The sequence below is a fragment of the Cydia pomonella genome, chromosome 5, assembly GCF_033807575.1.
Source record: "Cydia pomonella isolate Wapato2018A chromosome 5, ilCydPomo1, whole genome shotgun sequence".
Lineage (NCBI taxonomy): Eukaryota > Metazoa > Arthropoda > Insecta > Lepidoptera > Tortricidae > Cydia > Cydia pomonella.
Genome location: NC_084707.1, coordinates 6,528,442 through 6,544,218, shown reverse-complemented (window position 1 = coordinate 6,544,218; position 15,777 = coordinate 6,528,442). Strand labels below are relative to the sequence as shown.

The following is a 15,777-nucleotide window of genomic DNA, read 5'->3' as shown; positions in this document are numbered from 1 at the left end:
AGACAAGCTTTCAAGGTTGCTCCATAGAATGTTATTGCGTCCACCCATCCTAATTGTTTACCTCTACTCCTATACGCACGACTCGCTTTTAACAATGTAACACACAATAAACCACCGTTTCAATAACGCTCACGACTCACTAATATTTATAAACCACCATAGGTAACACTATACGCTCTAATTTGATGCCAGTAACAGGTGTAATTCCGTTTAGATTTACCTCTGTCGGATCCATAATTGTTTAATTGCTCGTCATCCCGAGACACCTGAGTTATAATGGACGATGCGTCCATTTAAACATTTGTTTTGGGCCTTAATATAAATGGCAACGAAGTTTTTGTAAAATTTTAACACCATAAAACTATTTTTTATCTCCCTTCTATCTTACAAAATGGCAGGCTCTTGGCAAATACCAACTTCAAGTGCAACCAACATAAGAATGGCTTTTAGTATTTGTCTCTTTCTAATTCACTTATCTCATCCTGATTAGAATGAAACGACACTGTTTATCTTTTATTTCTATGTTGCCACTCTTGATCAACTGCTAAAAATAGTGAATTGACGTTCATAACACAGGTATTATACCAATTTTGAAAGAACAAATTCGGCTGATAGTTGCATATACAAAGCAAAATATTGAAATAGAGATCTATTTTTATTATGAGTCTATTATATATAATATATACCATGTTTTTAGAAACAATAAAACGATACAAAACAAAAGTGTAAATAAAGTTTTTGAACGAACCTAATAACCTCAAAATTATTCAGAAGTAAAAGAAAATGCTTAAATCGTTTAATTTTTCCATTTTATGTAATAAAGTAAAAACTGTTTATTCTTTATCCACAAATTAATAATCAATTGTTTAATTTTTGTTTTGTAATATAACTTGTATCCAAAACACAACAAAAATTTAAAAAAAAACTAGTATAGCATTGCCAGGTACAAATATTATTCATAATTTGGTTTAAATTTTCGTAAAATTAAACTAGAAACTGGCATCCAGTGCCAAAACGATATCATATAACTCACATTTATAACTGAAAATTGTATCTTTTTATTCATTTTGCAAAGTAGTCTAAGACAACTGTAGTTCCGACTACTTCTGGAATAATCCTAAAATGTCATAAAATGGAGTTAAAATAATTATGCTTGCAACCCATCTAAACAACTGTCAATCGAAATTGACATTTGACGGTTCTTCTACGATGCCAATCGCGTATCGTACTTGAGGAAAATCACTATAAAACAAAAATACATAAAACAATAACACATCCTATCATAAATGTGTGCCAAACTGACTTTGAACTAATTCACCTGTGTGATAAACTGTTTATAAAGCCAAAATGTCGTACCGGGATCCCGGGCCTTTGCCGAATAGGTGGCTGAAGTGCCCTCGTAAAGCATCAGGACTTGTTGCTGGCAAGTTTCTAGCCTTCAAGACTCCTTTAGGACAACAATTCAATGACAAAGTTCCGGAGGAGAACCGCTTCACTCCTAACATGCTGTTTGTGTACATGAAAAGCTTAAAAGTGAGTCATTTAATGAAAAATAGAAGGGACGCGTCAGCTGTTCAAGTTTGTATCTTTGTAAACGCTCTGCTTTCATAAGACTTTCATCGTTGAGTGTTATCCTTGATAAACCGAACTTATAACACATGGTGGCCTGTCCTTTTCTCCAGACAAACCTATATGCTATGTATTTAATAAAGATGCAATTTTAATCATTAAATGATTATTTTCTAACAACATCAACATTCTGTTGAATTTCGATTATTCATCATGACCAACACGAAAACCAATTCTAAAATAGCTCTCGTAAATGGCTACTGTCCAAATAGCTGTAATAATAATGTCCACATTATAATGATGGGTTGTCATTAACTTAAATCTAGCACATTCACATGTCTTTTTATTTTATTATATTTAGGTACTCTTCCCGAAGTGTAACCGTTAAATGGTTTATTTATTTAAACTTTATTGCACAAAGAAAACTTATCATACAAAAGGCAGAATTAATGCCAAAAGCTATTCTCTACAAGTCAGCCTTAAGGCAAAGCAGAGAGATACCTATATGAATATGATTAAAAGAAGGAGAAAATAAATAATTAAATAAAGTAAATATAATTAAATATAATATGCAACTTTTAATCAGCTCAGAGCCAAAACTACAAAATCAAAAATTGCAATTTTTTTACAGTAGGATATTTTATCTCCTTCTTCCTCTTCAATGCACATTGTGACATCATGTCCTTCTATTGAAGACCAGATTCCTCCATAGGCTATTAAGATATATTGTACAACATCATCATTGGCCATATCATCTTCGCAGATGATAATTGCAGCAACTAAGGAGGTATTTTGAGGAAGTAGTCTACAGGCAGTGTGCCTACATCAACTGCAATGACTGTATAGACCAATGGTGGATCTGCATTTATTTCATACAAAATAACCCCTAAAAAGTCAGACAAAATGAGAACCTCCTCCTTATTCAAAACTTGGTTAAAAAAGGGAATTCATAAAACTCCATTCCTGAGCAGTTAACAAGCAGTTGGAAGCTTGTTTTAAATGTTTGTAAAGTGTAAGTTTAAATTTTTTTGGTGTATTACTGTTTACAGGTAAAACTTGGGATGTGGGTGGACCTCACTAATACAACAAGGTTCTATGACAAGACAGAGATAGAGAATATGGACTGTAGATATGTAAAGATGTCCTGCCGGGGACATGGAGAGACACCTTCATTAGATCAAACTAGGTAGGTTCTTGTAGTAAAGTTACAATCACAATTATCAAGTACTACTTATTCTCTGCTGAAAACTAATAAACATATGGGTTTTTTTTACCAGAATAAATGATTTTTTTTTTTTTTTTTTTTCATTAAATAAAAAAATAGCCGAAATGATGTCTTGGTCTGGAGTAACTAGAGCAGGGGTCACCAATTAGTTTCTTCAGGGGTTGTTATTAAAATAAAATGACCATTGCAGTACGTTTTTTGAGTTTATTAACAAAGCAAAAAATAAAATAGGTCGGCGTTCTGGAACCGATCCGCAGTCCGCCATTTGGTGAACCTTGAACTAGAGTGTGGAAAGGGCACTGGTTTTCTGGACAGAACTTGTATCATTGAATGTTTCATTTTACACAAAAAATCTTTTCATACCATTTGAACATTTTGAACCCAAGGATCCTATATCTAGCAAGAATCAAAATTATCCGAGTACAAAGAATAAATGAAAAATATCCCAAAAGTTTTAAATATCATTTCTAAACATACAATACAAATGTTCTTTATTGCTCATCAATATGAAGAAGAACATAACATACAAATTAAGCACATAACTTAAACTATGGTAGACAACAGGTGGTCTTATCGCTAAAGAGCAATCTACACACATACATACATTTTTCTTACAAAGTTATTTTCCTTAAGAGAAACAAAATATATTTTAGCTAATTGAGCTTAACTTATAAAGTTAGTTTTCTGGGGGACCTAATTCCTTTCACCTCATGTTTGGCACTGTAAACTAGAATTGTAATATATGTAATGCCCTTTAACACCATGTTATTATTACAGACTGTTTATCCAATTGGTGAGCAAGTTCCTCAGCCAGAACCCACTGGAAGTCATTGGTGTCCACTGCACGCATGGTTTCAACAGAACGGGCTTTCTGCTTGTGTCTTATATGGTGGAGCAGTTGGACTGCAGCGTCGAGGCTGCAATTATAGAGTTTGCTAAGATGAGGTGTGTACAATGTTCATTAAGATCATCTAATGAAAGTTTTCCTGAGTCAGAACCTGTTGAAAGTAATTGGAGTCCACTGCACCCATGGTTGGCTTATGTGCTATACACGATGTAACATGAGGAACCCAAAAGATTTTAACCATACACTTCTGATGCCAAAAGAAGGAAAAAATGTTATATGAGTTTAATTGAATTTCACCAAAAAGAATTGTTTTTTTTTTCAAATTTTTGAATAGCCGGGTCCACACAGAGCGAGCATACGCGCGAGGCAATTTCCTCACGCGCAATACGGCCAGTGTAGAAGGCGCCCGAGCTCGCCGCCTCGTGCGTATGCACGCTCTGTGTGGACCCGGCTAATGGATTTGTACATAAAAGGTTAATGTTATGGTATAACTGGCACTAAAAAATAATATTTACGATTTTTTTTTTGTTAAACGTAGTTTTTGCAAAGTTTACTTGTCGCATCTATCAATAAGGATATTTAGACTATGCCCCATAATGGCATCAACGACATCAAATGGTGTTTTGCACTAAGTTACAATAAGATGTTTTTTTTTTATCGGTATTAACTCTGAAACTAGGCGAAATCCAGAAAAGTTTATATGATATTATAGTCCCTAAATGTGATCAGGAATACACTGTTAAAATCTTTCCGTTACCTCATGTTACACCGTGTATAGTGGAGCAGTTGGACTGCAGTGTCGAGGCTCCTAAAGTGAGGTAAGTTTTCCTGAGTTAGAACGTGTTGGAAGTAATTGGAGTCCACTGCACACATGGTTTTTTGGGCTTTTTGCTTGTGTGCTATATGTTCGAGCAGTTGGACTGCAGTGCCAAGGCCGCCATGATAGAGTTTGCTAAGATGCGGTATGATCATCTAAGACAGTTTTCCTATGCCAGAATCCGCTGGAAGTCATCACTAAAAGTCACATCCTGTCACGTACGTTAAACCGAAGCCGTTTTAACATATTTAATATGTCTGTGTCTCACGGAAGTTTTTTTATTAAAATCTAATAGATCTCTGATTCGAGTTTTCAGGCTTCCACTCAGTAGTCCTTTGCCCCACAACTCGTTCGACATTCGACGGACGTATCCATCCCAGTCCATTATTTAGGTCTAGTAACCATGAGTAAAATGTTCCTCAACAGGCCTCCAGGCATTTACAAGCAAGACTACCTACAAGAGTTATACAGACGCTATGATGACGTGGAGTACACGCCCGCTGCTCCGCTGAGGCCCGATTGGTGCGACGGTAAGTTAACCCTTAAATTGACGATATAAAAAAAAACAAAGCCTCATTTTCATTTCCACTTATTAGTCTTACAAATTCTGTGTTGGAGAAAAATAATTATAGGGAATATAAAATTGTCTTTTGTATTTTGCCTTAAAAGTTAGAAGGCAGCGGTGGGTAAGTGGAGTACGTAAGGTAGGGTCCATCTGGATTCTGGATTTCCACGCTTGGTGAAATCCTTATTTTATCCTTAGTTTTATGTAAGAATCTTATACCTTTAAGCGAGCATTCATGTATGTATAATATGTATATATTTCGGGGATCTCGGGAACGGCTCTAACGATTTCGATGAAATTTGCTATGGGGTCTTACTTACCTTTGGGAAAACGCGCATTTTCGAGTTTATATGTTTTCCAAGCAAAGCTCGGTCTCCCAGATTCTTTGAACTAATATTATACTAAACCAAGATTTAAGTAATACTATGTTACTAACACGTTATGGACTTTTTACGATATAAATGATTTTTTATTTAATTTGATTAAGGAAAGGAGGAGTACTTCATCCAAATCGTCCATACTTCATACTGGTGATAATTATGCACTAGGGAAAAAATTACTTATTTTAATGAAAGTAAAGATGCTTCTTAATTATTATTTTTTTCAACCTAACAGAGGAAGAAGGGGAAGACTATGATGACAGTACGCCGAGTAATTCCCAGTCAACCTCTTCGCAAAATGCATCAGGGTAAGTGCTTCTTTTCTACTTTCAATGTTATAATAATTATAGGCGGTATTACAAAACAGCACGAAATCCAAGTTGTTTTCGAAAAACTTTAAACTTTATACTAGTTCCTGAACTAAACTTTTAATTTGTTGATTTAATTAAAAACTACTTATTTAAGTTATCTCGTATAAATTTTTTATTGTACAAAACAAGTACAACAGGTACATAACAGAGGTGCAGAAAGTACAAAGGCGAACTTATTCCTATGAGGGATTTCTTCCCGCTAATCTCTTTTAGGATTGACCATTACCCATTACAAATTAACGTTCGGCCAACACTGCCTAAATCTATATCTAGAGAAGTTACTCTAGGTATGGATACAAATTATTTATCGTCTTTAAGAATTAGGGAACGATTTCGTTTTTTTTTTATCTGACTCTTTTTAGGGTTCCGTACCCAAAGGGTCAAACGGGGCTCTATTACTGAGACTTCGCTGTCCGTCCGTCCGTCTGTCACCACGCTGTATCTCATGAACCGTGATAGCTAGACAGTTGAAATTTTCACAGATGATGTATTTCTGTTGCCGCTATAATAACAAATACTAAAAACAGAATAAAATAAATATTTAAGGGGGCTCCCATACAACAAACATTTTTTTTTTTTTGTCGTTTTTATAAATAATGGTACGGAACCCTTCGTGCGCGAGCCCGGCTCGCACTGGTCCGGTTCTTTAACTTCAACGTAGAAATAGACAGAAGTCTATAACGAAATTGAAACAAAAATTCTTCATTAATATCACAAATGTAACAAATGTTGTTTCATTTTTATTCCACACCTATATTAATGATAAAAATTACACACATTTACAGACCTAAGCCCAAGAAAGGTCGCAAAGAGACCACCTTCAAGAAAACCACATTCATGCCAGGCGTCCGCGGGGTAGAACCGTTCAACACCCAACCCCGCTTGCTGGAGATCCAGCAGAAAGCGCAGGAGTTCTGCGAGTGCGACAAGACCGGGTTCCCAGGGTCGCAGCCGGTCTCCATGGACGTGATGAACCTGAGGAAGCTGCATGAGAAGCCGTATAGGGTATCGTGGAAGGCTGATGGTGTCAGGTAATGGGGCCATAGTACTCAATACATCTGAAATTCCTACGTAAAATGTTAAAACTATTGTGTAAGGCCTACATTACATTACATTCTGGACCCGGGTACGTCCTTAAACTACGTCCACAAGAGAGGTATGGGCATTGTGAATGTCATCTCGCTTTGTGTGGTAGGGCACAGCCAGTGGATGTCATTCCAGATCTAGAGCAGAGCCCAACTGGGGAAGTACCTCCTCCTTACAGAAAATCGCAGCCAAATAACACTAGACCCTACTCATAGTGTTGTGTTCCTGCCGGTGAGTAAGGTTGCCAGAGCTCAACGACGGGCGGGAGGGGGTTAGGGTCGGCAACGCGCATGTGACTCCTCTGGAGTTGCAGGCGTACATAGGCTACGGATACTGCTTACCATCAGGCGGGCCGTATGCTTGTTTGCCACCGACGTAGTATTAAAAAAAAAAACAAAAATCCTCTTAGTGGAATAGACACCTTTTTGCTATCATATTTAAAGGAACCATTTTTATATTTTAATTACGCGTAATAATTATTTTAAGTACTCGACACACTTCTACTCTTATATTATCAAGGATCCTTTTTCCAATACTCTAACTTTTCACAGATACATGATGTTAATTGACGGAGAAGGCGAAGTGTACATGATAGACAGAGACAACTGCGTGTTCAAAGTATTTGGACTACGTTTTGTTCATAGGAAAGATCTGAGACAGCATCTGAGAGATACTCTACTAGATGGTGTAAGTATAAATCGAAAATTCCTTTGATTGTATGGGGTAGATGTGTAAAATCTATCTACATTAATCCGCCTTTTCCTATTTCTTTGGCACGCGCATAATTATATTTCTGTCCTACTCGCACAATGTCATTGGCCGCCGGCAATACGAGCGGGATAGCAATATAATGCCTACGAAATTCATCGTACTTCGAATTTGATAGTTATAAAGTAGTTTTGTTAAATTTAATTCATGTCATGTTTAAGGAAATGGTGATAGACAAAGTAGACGGCAAAGAAATACCCCGGTACCTGTGTTATGACATTATCCGGTTCGAGAACCAGGACATATCAAAAAAGGCTTTCTTCCCGTCCAGGATGGACTATATAGAACATGAAATTATTAATCCTAGGTAAGTGAGGATTTATATTATCTACATTATAGGGCATAAGCTCATTCTGTCATGCTTTCAATTAAGCCAGTGGGGCGACACTCCTCCTTTCGGCCATTCTCGGCTCCGTTCGGCTCAACATTGCTCCGAGCAATTATTAGGGTTGACACAACTTGACGTTCCTTTGCGTGCACGACCACAGATAAGATAATGACTTGAATTTTGACAACCCTAAATAGCCGAAAGGGATAGTGCCATACATTAGAAAGGGATAGCAGGATTCGTCCATGAATCGCTGTCAAACTTCGGTTTTGTAGGAAGTGTCATTTCTGTACGGTAGTACTATGAAGTGTGGAATTAAGAGGAGTTGACACCCTTATGGTAGAACTGTTGCAAAAGTGTCCAGCTGTCAGCTATAAATAATAGTTCCAAATCTCTCCAGAGTAGCGCTATAGAGTAGCTAAGAACCTAAGCGCTATTGACGGAGTGAAGTGGCAGTCTATGATTTGATTTTTTTTGTTCAAGTACTCTAGGTATTATAGCGCCACCTATTTATGGTTTTTTGATGACACTTTTTGGTACATGGAGATTTATTTCCTTACCTCCACCTTCCGTAGGTAGTACTATTATTTATTCAGTGGTTAAGCAGTTATTTGTTTTATAGGAAACAATGCATATTTTCTTTGCCTTAAACAACTTAACCTCCTATGAATTTTATGAAATGATTTTTTCAATGCAGGACCTAATCTGTTAAACAAAAAAAATGTTTCCTTTATGCAGTATTAGTAAATGGAGCAAGCAGCAAGCCGTTTAAAAAATAATTCATGAAACAGCCCATTCGTAGATAACACGTTATGTTATGTCCAAAAAAAAATGACCACCCGTTTTGCCACTCGTGTAGCGGATTGTTTTTCGAATAAGCTGTTACATTTTGAACCTTAATACTATCACGATAGTTTCTTTGTAACGACATGATTGGTTGCGACGAGCCGACTCTCGACTCTTTCTAAAAGAAACAAAGGCTTTTGTTTAACAGATTAATTAGATTTTCGTTACTTCTGACATTTGTATGCCGACCGGCGAAACATAGTGTTCAAATGTAATATACCTAAGACCTATTTTTACCTATGTTTTACAAATAAAGCATTCGATTCTGATCATTTCATAAAATTCATACTAAAAACAGAAACGGTAGCTCAGCTGGCAGAGCAATGGGCTAGTGATCCAGAGTCGCGAGTTCAAGCCATCTTCCACTTTCCAATTTTTCCACTTTCAATTTATTTCTATACTTAATCTCATTTTTAGGGTTCCGTACCCAAAAGGTAAAACGGGAACCTATTACTAAGACTCCTCTGTCCGTCCGTCCGTCCGTCTGTCACCAGGGTGTATCTCATGTACCGCGATAGTTAGACAGTTAAAATTTTCACAGATGATGTATTTCTGTTGCCGTTATAACAACAAATACTAAAAAACAGAATAAAATAAATATTTAAAATTTTCAATCGTGATTATTTTGACGTTTTTATAGATAATGGTACGAGTCCGACTCGCACTTGGCTGGTTTTTATTAGGAGAATGTCAGATAATTCCGAAAATCACCCATAACTCCATCAATTCTGAAAAAAAAAAATATTTCAAGCGTTACGACTTTTTTTCAGCACTTTTTTTTAAAGCAGGCGATTATTTTTCTGTGCACATTTTTGACCATTAGTCACAGAAAAGGAAACTCTTGTATCTGCAAATCTTCAAAAAATTGCGTCTGTATGGGACAACGGACAATTTCATGGAACGCTCTAATTTCTGATTTTGTCTTTATGGCAGCCTTCTACCGCCTTATCGACAGCCGACTATTACTGTTTACTTAAAAACGACACAACAGAATTGATACTTCCTACAAAACCGAAGTTTGCCAGCGATTCAGGGACGAATTATGCTGTCCCTTTCTAATGTATCTCTTCCGGCCATTTAGGGTTGTCAAAATCCAAGTCATTATCTCATCTGTGGTCGTGCACGTATTGGGACGTCAACCGCAATTATTATTGCTCGGAGCAAGGCTGAGCCGAACGGAGCCGGGAAAAGCCGAAAGGAGGATTGTCGCCCCAATGGTAGTAGTAAAACTATTTGTGGAGGAAAAATCCGCATTAAATTGTAGCATGGGACTATATGAACTATATCCGAAAAACAAAACTTGTGAGAGGACGCGCTGTGCCGAACACTGTACGTGTGTGAAGTTGGAGTACATCTGACATTGGGGACCTTTTACATCCCCAGATTTAATGTATTTTTAACCATAGATACTATACATCTCTGTTGTATTGTAGTATTTATTTGAAGATTATTATAATGTAATGTTTACCCAGATATTGGCTGTTGTATTTATAAAAGTTTTTATGTATTTTTCATGTCACTATAAATGTTGTATTGACTTATAAAAGAGCCCTTGAGGCCTACTTGCAGAATAAAATTTTGAATTTGGAATTTTGAATAATTTTCAGGTTAAAAGCAATGGAGAAGAAGATGATACACCGCGAACGCGAGCCCTTTAGCGTACGTTTAAAACAATTCTACGAAATTCGGATGGCGCACCAATTGTTGGGAGAGAAGTTCGCTAAGGCGCTGTCACATGAACCTGATGGACTCATATTCCAGCCTTCAAAGGAAGTAAGTTGCATATTACAGCTTTAAAAAAAGAGCTCCATAAATCACATATCAATTACATACTCTCCTTTACATTCTACATATTCTTCTAGGAAAACAGTGATACTTTATACGATTTTCGGGAACCCCAGTTTTTGTTATACGTGAGACATTCATATTCTAACATATTACACCTTTCTGAGTAAATAAAGGCAACGAATAAACTACCCCATATTCGGCACCCCCTTGTAGTTAGCAACTTCAACTGTATTTTAACTTCTCGTCTACCCAGAACGGATATTTCCGGTCCAAAGAGAATTTTAGGTGGATTGTCAAAGGAAACTTTGTATGGTAAAGGCGTCTTTTCGAGCGATGGCACCATAACCTTTAGCCTATGCTCTAGTAGATGACGCCACTTTTTTATATTTATCAAATTGAACACATATATCAGTGAAAAAATAAGGATCAAAGTCAAGTGGCGTTCTAAAGAAAGATGGCAGTAAATTTACTGAGGCTACAAAGTTTACTTTGTCAATCCACCTCTATTTCAAATTCTCTTTGCTCCGGTTAAACAAAGCCATTTGTTAAGGTTTTGAGAAGAAAAGCACCCCTCTATCTACCTCGCCCGGAGATCTCCATCCAGTATTTGTGCCCATGATTTGTTACGTGCGGAGATCTCCGGCCATTTTAATCCCAGTCGAAAAATAGTTTTATTGAAATAAAAATAAAGTTGCCTTTAGGCTGCGAATTTGCTCGGGTTAAAAAAAACCGTCGTAACAAATCTGGAGTGGCCCGCGCGGGTGGGGTGCGGGAGACAAGGGCAACAAACAATTAGCCGGTAATCTCCGGCGATAGAGGGGTGCTTTTTCTGACAGCTTGGTAGACGACAGGTTAAGCGAAAGCACTGACGATTTGCTTTACCAAAATACACTCAAAGAGTACTGAAGCGGGTCAATAAAGTCAATTTGTATGATCATTTTCATCCAACATTAGCCGTGCGTGCTACTTAGTGTGTTTTGAATGTAAGTGCCAATCATTGGGTAATGTTTCGTAACCTATTTGTTTGTAGCCCTACGTGCCTGGGCCGTGCGAAGACGTGCTGAAATGGAAGCCTAGCCACATGAACAGTGTCGACTTCAAGCTGAAGATTGTCACGGAAGGTGGCCAAGGGTATGTCGAAATACTTAACTATTCAATAAAATTAAAAATCCCCCTACTCATTATGCCAAAAAAAAACATTTTATAGCAAAAATACATAATTTTGGAAAATAGCTGATACCTGCGGGATTGATTTTTATCAAACATGGCTAAGAACCGCCGTTCGAAAGCTACGATGCAACAGACAGATATTGGCGTTATAACAACCCTCTTTTTTGCGTCAGATTAAATAAAATATCTGAGGAACATCGACATTCAATCGCTCTTGTAATATTAGAGTAACAGAGATGGAGACACATTTCTATTTGTGACGATTCGGTAATCAAATCGGAGTGAATTTTTCGTTTCACGAAATAATTGGAACTGATTGGAGTTCACGATGCAACATAATAGCCTCTATAGTAAATTAAAAGGTAATGGAAAATTCGTTAAATTCGTCCATTCATTCCAAGGTTGCGATTTTGTTCCGAATCAGGTACATTTTCTGAACAAATAAAATCTGGGTAGTGAAGATCGAAAGTCTTAGCGATTGCGCAAATAAAACTCAAAAAAATATGTCATGAGAGAATGGGAAATAGTTTCATATGTGCTTATTTGGGTCAAAAAATTTTTCGTTGTCTTGGTTTTTGTCCCCAAAAAATGTTGCATGCTTTTTGTATGGGTGATTTTTCGTTTTTATTTTCTTTCAAGTAAAATATAATCTACAGCTATAAAGGCATGTAATAGCACTCGACTTTTTTATTTATTCGATAGAATACAACAATACAAGCCTCACAGAGTGGTCAGAAATAAGACAACGGAAAGAATGTTGACCCATTAACTATTTAATTTGGAAATAAACATAAGTACTCTATTGCAGTATCTTACCAAAGAAGATCGGCCAACTATTCGTCGGTCAGCTGGAACCGCCTTTCGCCACCATGAAAGTCACCAAGGACATTAAACACCTCAACAACAAGATCATTGAGTGCACTTATGAAAACAACCGCTGGGTCTTCATGAGGGAGCGGACCGACAAGTCGTACCCTAACAGTTATAATACTGCCAAATGTGAGTAATATAGTAGTGTGAAGACCGCCTAATAGGCAACATTTTGTGATGGCTAAATATATCGAATCATATCCTTATTTATATGGTAACAAACGCAGCTATTGAAATTTAAAGTTTATTTTACTGTATAGAAGGTTCAAATTCCTTCTCCAGTTGTTTGATATGGATTTTAAATTATTCTTCCGAGTGTTCCAGTATTGTAGCCATTATGGCTACAATACTGGAACACTCGGTTGGAACGGAAAACTTCCACTTTTTTTCGCCTAGCCCCCATCCGCCAAGTCCTTGCGATAAGGAACTTTGTTCCAGCATCCTCATTCTTTCTCAATTTCATTCTCAATCGAACGAAGTTAAGAAAGGGTTGTGACGGGTTTTCGTGACGGAAAAATCTTACACTTTTTTTTCGCCTAGCCCTGGCGGATATTTATGGGGGCCAAGTCCGTACCATCCGATAAGGAACTTCGTTCTAAAAATATTTATGCCATTCATTACTAGTTCTTTCAAAACGTACGAGTATTCAATTTATCTTTTACATTTCAGCCGTATGTGAAAGTATACGAGACCCCGTGACCAAGGAGCGGCTGCTAGACTTCATAGACAACCATCGCTTCATAGACGACTCGGACCTCATGCCCATGCCCAAGATGGTGCGCCGATAGTATCAGGTTAAAACGGAGCTAGTTGCGTCGACATAGAGTACATTTTCGCATAACGGACCGGACGTTTTAGATAATTTAATATTGAACAGCTAAAAAGTATATTAAGAGCCCTTAATCCTTGGAGCGTTCTCCGATTTCACGAAATAACGCTCGATAGATGGCGTTGGCGCTCGGTACGCGAGCGCCGGCAACGCGACGCGCGTTTCAATGCAGACTAGAATAATCTTGATAGTTTTCAATATAATTTCAAGCAACATTAATTTTAGTGTCATATGATATCATATGGGCACTCTTTATTTTATTGTATATGCACAGTAGTTTTTTTTTAATGTACACTACTACTAAGTGTACAGACTACAGAGTGTACTATAACCCTTGCTCTTTATTCTGTCTCTTTCACACCAATGGAAAATGAAGAAGTTACTAAATGACTGCAGGTATAAATAAAGTATATTAGTGCGATAGAGAGACAGATAGTGTTTCGTTGTCGTATCGTAAACGATTGGCATGTTGGCCACACACTTGCTTAGTGCCTAGCCAAAATACCAATCGTTTGCGTATATTAGTGCGATAGAGAGAGAGTAGTGTTTCGTTGTCGTATCGTAAACGATTGGCATGTTGGCTACGCACCCATGATACCTAGCCAAGAAGCCAATCGATTGCGCATATTAGTGTGATAGAGAGACAGATAGTGTTTCCTTGTCGTATCGTAAACTTTTGGCATGTTGGCTACGCACCCATGCTGCCCAGCCAAGATGCCAATCGTTTGTGCATATTAGTACGAGAGAGAGACAGATAGTGTTTCGTTGTCGTATCGATTGGCATGGTGGCTACGCACCCATGCTGCGTAGTCAAGATGCCAATCGTTTGCGCACATTAGTGCTATAGAGTTTCAGTGTTATTTGAAATCACGTTAGGGTTTGTATTATTATTTTTGACCCGAATGAAGTCCATCCAGGTTCTTATGATGGAGTCAGGAGTTGGTCACCAGAACTCCTAATCTACTCATTATAATTCCATCGTGCTTGGGCTCAAAAGATTTGCCCTGACGAACACCATCGATCTAGATGAGGTCCAGGGTCTCATGACGGAGTCAGGAGTTGGTCACCAGAACTCCCCAGAACTCCTAATCTACTCATCATAACTCCATCGAGTTTGGGCTCAATAGATTTACCCTGATGAGCACCATCAATCTAGATGAAGTCCAGGGTCTCATGATGGAGTCAGGAGTAGGTCACTAGAACTCCTAATCTACTCATTATAATTCCATCGTATTCGAGCTCAATAGATTTGCCCTGACGAGTACCATCGATCTAAATGAAGTCCAGGGTCTCATGATGGAGTCAGGAGTTGGTCACCAGAACTCCTAATCTACTCATTATAATTCCATCGTGTTTGGGCTCAAAAGATTTGCCCTGACGAGTACCATCGATCTAGATGAAGTCCAGGGTCTCATGATGGAGTCAGGAGTTGGTCACCATAATTCCTAATCTACTCATCATAACTCCATCGTGTTTGGGCTCAATAGATTTGCCCTCACGAGCACCATCAATCTAGATGATGTTCAGGGTCTCATGATGGAGTCAGGAGTTGGTCACTAGAACTCCTAATCTACTCATTATAATTCCATCGTGTTTGGGCTCAAAAGATTTGCCCTGACGAGTACCATCGATCTAGATGAAGTCCAGGGTCTCATGATGGAGTCAGGAGTTGGTCACCAGAACTCCTAATCTACTCATTATAATTCCTTCGTGTTTGGGCTCAAAAGATTTGCCCTGACGAGTACCATCGATCTAGATGAAGTCCAGGGTCTCATGATGGAGTCAGGAGTTGGTCACCATAATTCCTAATCTACTCATCATAACTCCATCGTGTTTGGGCGCAATAGATTTGCCCTCACGAGCACCATCAATCTAGATGATGTTCAGGGTCTCATGATGGAGTCAGGAGTTGGTCACCAGAATTCGTAATCTATTTATCATAACTCCATCGTGTTTGGGCTCAATAGATTTACTCCGACAAGCACCATCAAATTACCATTATGATGAATAGATTAGGAGTTCTGGTGACCAACTACTGAGTCCATCATGAGACCCTCGACTTAATCTAGATCGATGGTACTCGTCAGGGCAAATCTTTTGAGCCCAAACACGATGGAGTTATGATGAATAGACTAGGAGTTCTGGTGATCAACTCCTGAGTCCATCATGAGACCCTGGACCTGATCTAGATTGATGGTGCTCGTCAGGGCAACTCTATTGAGCCCATACACGATGGAGTTATGATGAGTAGATTAGGAGTTCTGGTGACCAGCTCCCGACTCCATTATGAGACCCTGGACCTCATCTAGATCGATGGT

General features: G+C 38.0%; 2 protein-coding genes across 2 annotated transcripts in view; one reads left to right on the top strand and one right to left on the bottom strand.

Annotated features, from left to right (window-relative positions):
• Positions 1-439, bottom strand: part of LOC133517613 (carboxy-terminal domain RNA polymerase II polypeptide A small phosphatase 1) — a 35,856-nt gene extending 35,417 nt beyond the window's left edge. Inside the window, exon 1 of the mRNA XM_061850957.1 lies at positions 221-439. Within this exon, the coding sequence (XP_061706941.1) occupies positions 221-293 (73 nt within the window). The 5' untranslated portion in view covers positions 294-439. The remainder of the gene's footprint in view (positions 1-220) is intronic.
• A 738-nt stretch (positions 440-1,177) lies between these two features.
• On the top strand, positions 1,178-13,727 carry LOC133517607 (mRNA-capping enzyme). The gene is made up of 12 exons (XM_061850947.1): positions 1,178-1,533; positions 2,619-2,755; positions 3,572-3,739; positions 4,885-4,988; positions 5,639-5,711; positions 6,560-6,805; positions 7,412-7,547; positions 7,790-7,935; positions 10,410-10,575; positions 11,621-11,721; positions 12,569-12,759; positions 13,300-13,727. Exons 1-12 carry the CDS (start codon positions 1,348-1,350, stop codon positions 13,416-13,418), a joined length of 1,773 nt encoding a protein of 590 aa, XP_061706931.1. The 5' UTR covers positions 1,178-1,347; the 3' UTR covers positions 13,419-13,727.
• The last annotated feature ends 2,050 nt before the right edge of the window (positions 13,728-15,777 follow it).

Coding starts and splice junctions, on each gene's coding strand:
- LOC133517607 (XM_061850947.1), top strand. CDS start 1,348: ATGTCGTACCGGGATCCCGGGCCTTTGCCGAATAGGTGGCTGAAGTGC. Junction 7,936..10,409: donor CATGAAATTATTAATCCTAG/GTAAGTGAGGAT, acceptor AATAATTTTCAG/GTTAAAAGCAATGGAGAAGA. Junction 11,722..12,568: donor GTCACGGAAGGTGGCCAAGG/GTATGTCGAAAT, acceptor ACTCTATTGCAG/TATCTTACCAAAGAAGATCG.